This window comes from Drosophila rhopaloa, unplaced genomic scaffold, assembly GCF_018152115.1.
Source record: "Drosophila rhopaloa isolate 14029-0021.01 unplaced genomic scaffold, ASM1815211v1 contig_115, whole genome shotgun sequence".
NCBI lineage: Eukaryota > Metazoa > Arthropoda > Insecta > Diptera > Drosophilidae > Drosophila > Drosophila rhopaloa.
The window spans coordinates 14,838,802-14,839,971 of NW_025334990.1; the positions used below are offsets into that span (position 1 = coordinate 14,838,802).

Genomic DNA, 1,170 nt, shown 5'->3' on the forward strand with positions numbered 1-1,170 from the left:
TATCACCAAGAACCCTATTTTATCATGGAACGCAATCAATGGACTGGGCCTGCGGCCAATAACGTGTTGGTGGCTAAATTTTCATTTTTACTTCTTCGATTGCCACAGGTGTGGTGGCGCAGTAATTTGTCACTTTCATTTCGGACTACTCCCTCTGGGACGAAGGAACCTGGCAGTTGTGTGACAATCGCCTCGGAGCTGAACGGCCCAAACCTTGGCTAATCAATAAAGTTGTGGCGAGTGGGGCACAGAATTGGAAAATGGCTCACTCGAAATGGAACTTTCTCCCATTATTGTAGTATTGATTATGATTTGCGAAGCCGTCGGTGGGTATGGTAAATGTCCGTTGGGTAAGCAGTGGAACCCAATGACAAAAAAGTGTATAAAATATTACTTCGGCTCATAGCCAGACAATGGACCTCACTCCTTTCGGACTTAATGAACCCAAAAAGACCATTAGGGTCTGCAGCATTAATAACTATAAAAAAAAGGTGAGGCGAGACTATTAAAAGTAATGACAACTAATTTTTAGGTTGAGCCAGGAGTAAGCCCACAAAAGCATAAACATAATTTATAACATTTACACAAATAAAAGGATTTCCAGACAAATAAAAAGGAGGCAAAAAATGTGAAAAATTAAATGCCATTCTGTTGGGTTGAGTTGGGTTTTCCCTGGCAAAACAAAGTGATACTTTTGGGGAAATGGTGTTGCGAAACCTTTTGGGGTTTTTGTATACGTCCCTTTATCGACATGTTTCGATATGTTCAAAATGGTCAGCAATTTGTGCCTTAATCAAAACTCTTATAAAGTTCAAGATGTGTCTTCAATATTGAAGGTAAAAAAGGGTTGGTTTTTCTTATGAATTTTCATTAATCATTGAAGCCACTTTATTTTTAGCAGACTTTGCAGTGAGCGGAAAACAAACACCTCTATTGTATGTGAATTGTTTGCTGACCAATCAATACCCATTGAAAGAGCACAACTTTTCATTACATTTATGCATTCAGGCAGCACAAAAATAAATATTAACGAGCGAGCAGTGCAACAAAATATAATCAAGATTGGCTGTCAAAATATCCGCAAACGGCTGTACGTGTGCATTAAAAATTCTTGAATGTTTATCGATTTTGTTTGCCTCGCTTTAGTTTTATTATTATTATCTGTGAATT

General features: G+C 38.0%; 1 protein-coding gene across 1 annotated transcript; it reads left to right on the plus strand.

Moving 5' to 3' along the window:
- Positions 1–274: 274 nt before the first annotated feature.
- On the plus strand, positions 275–532 carry LOC108039784. The gene is given in 3 exon segments (XM_017116869.1): positions 275–405; positions 470–482; positions 485–532. Coding segments are annotated over 3 exon segments (192 nt in total).
- Positions 533–1,170: the final 638 nt, after the last annotated feature.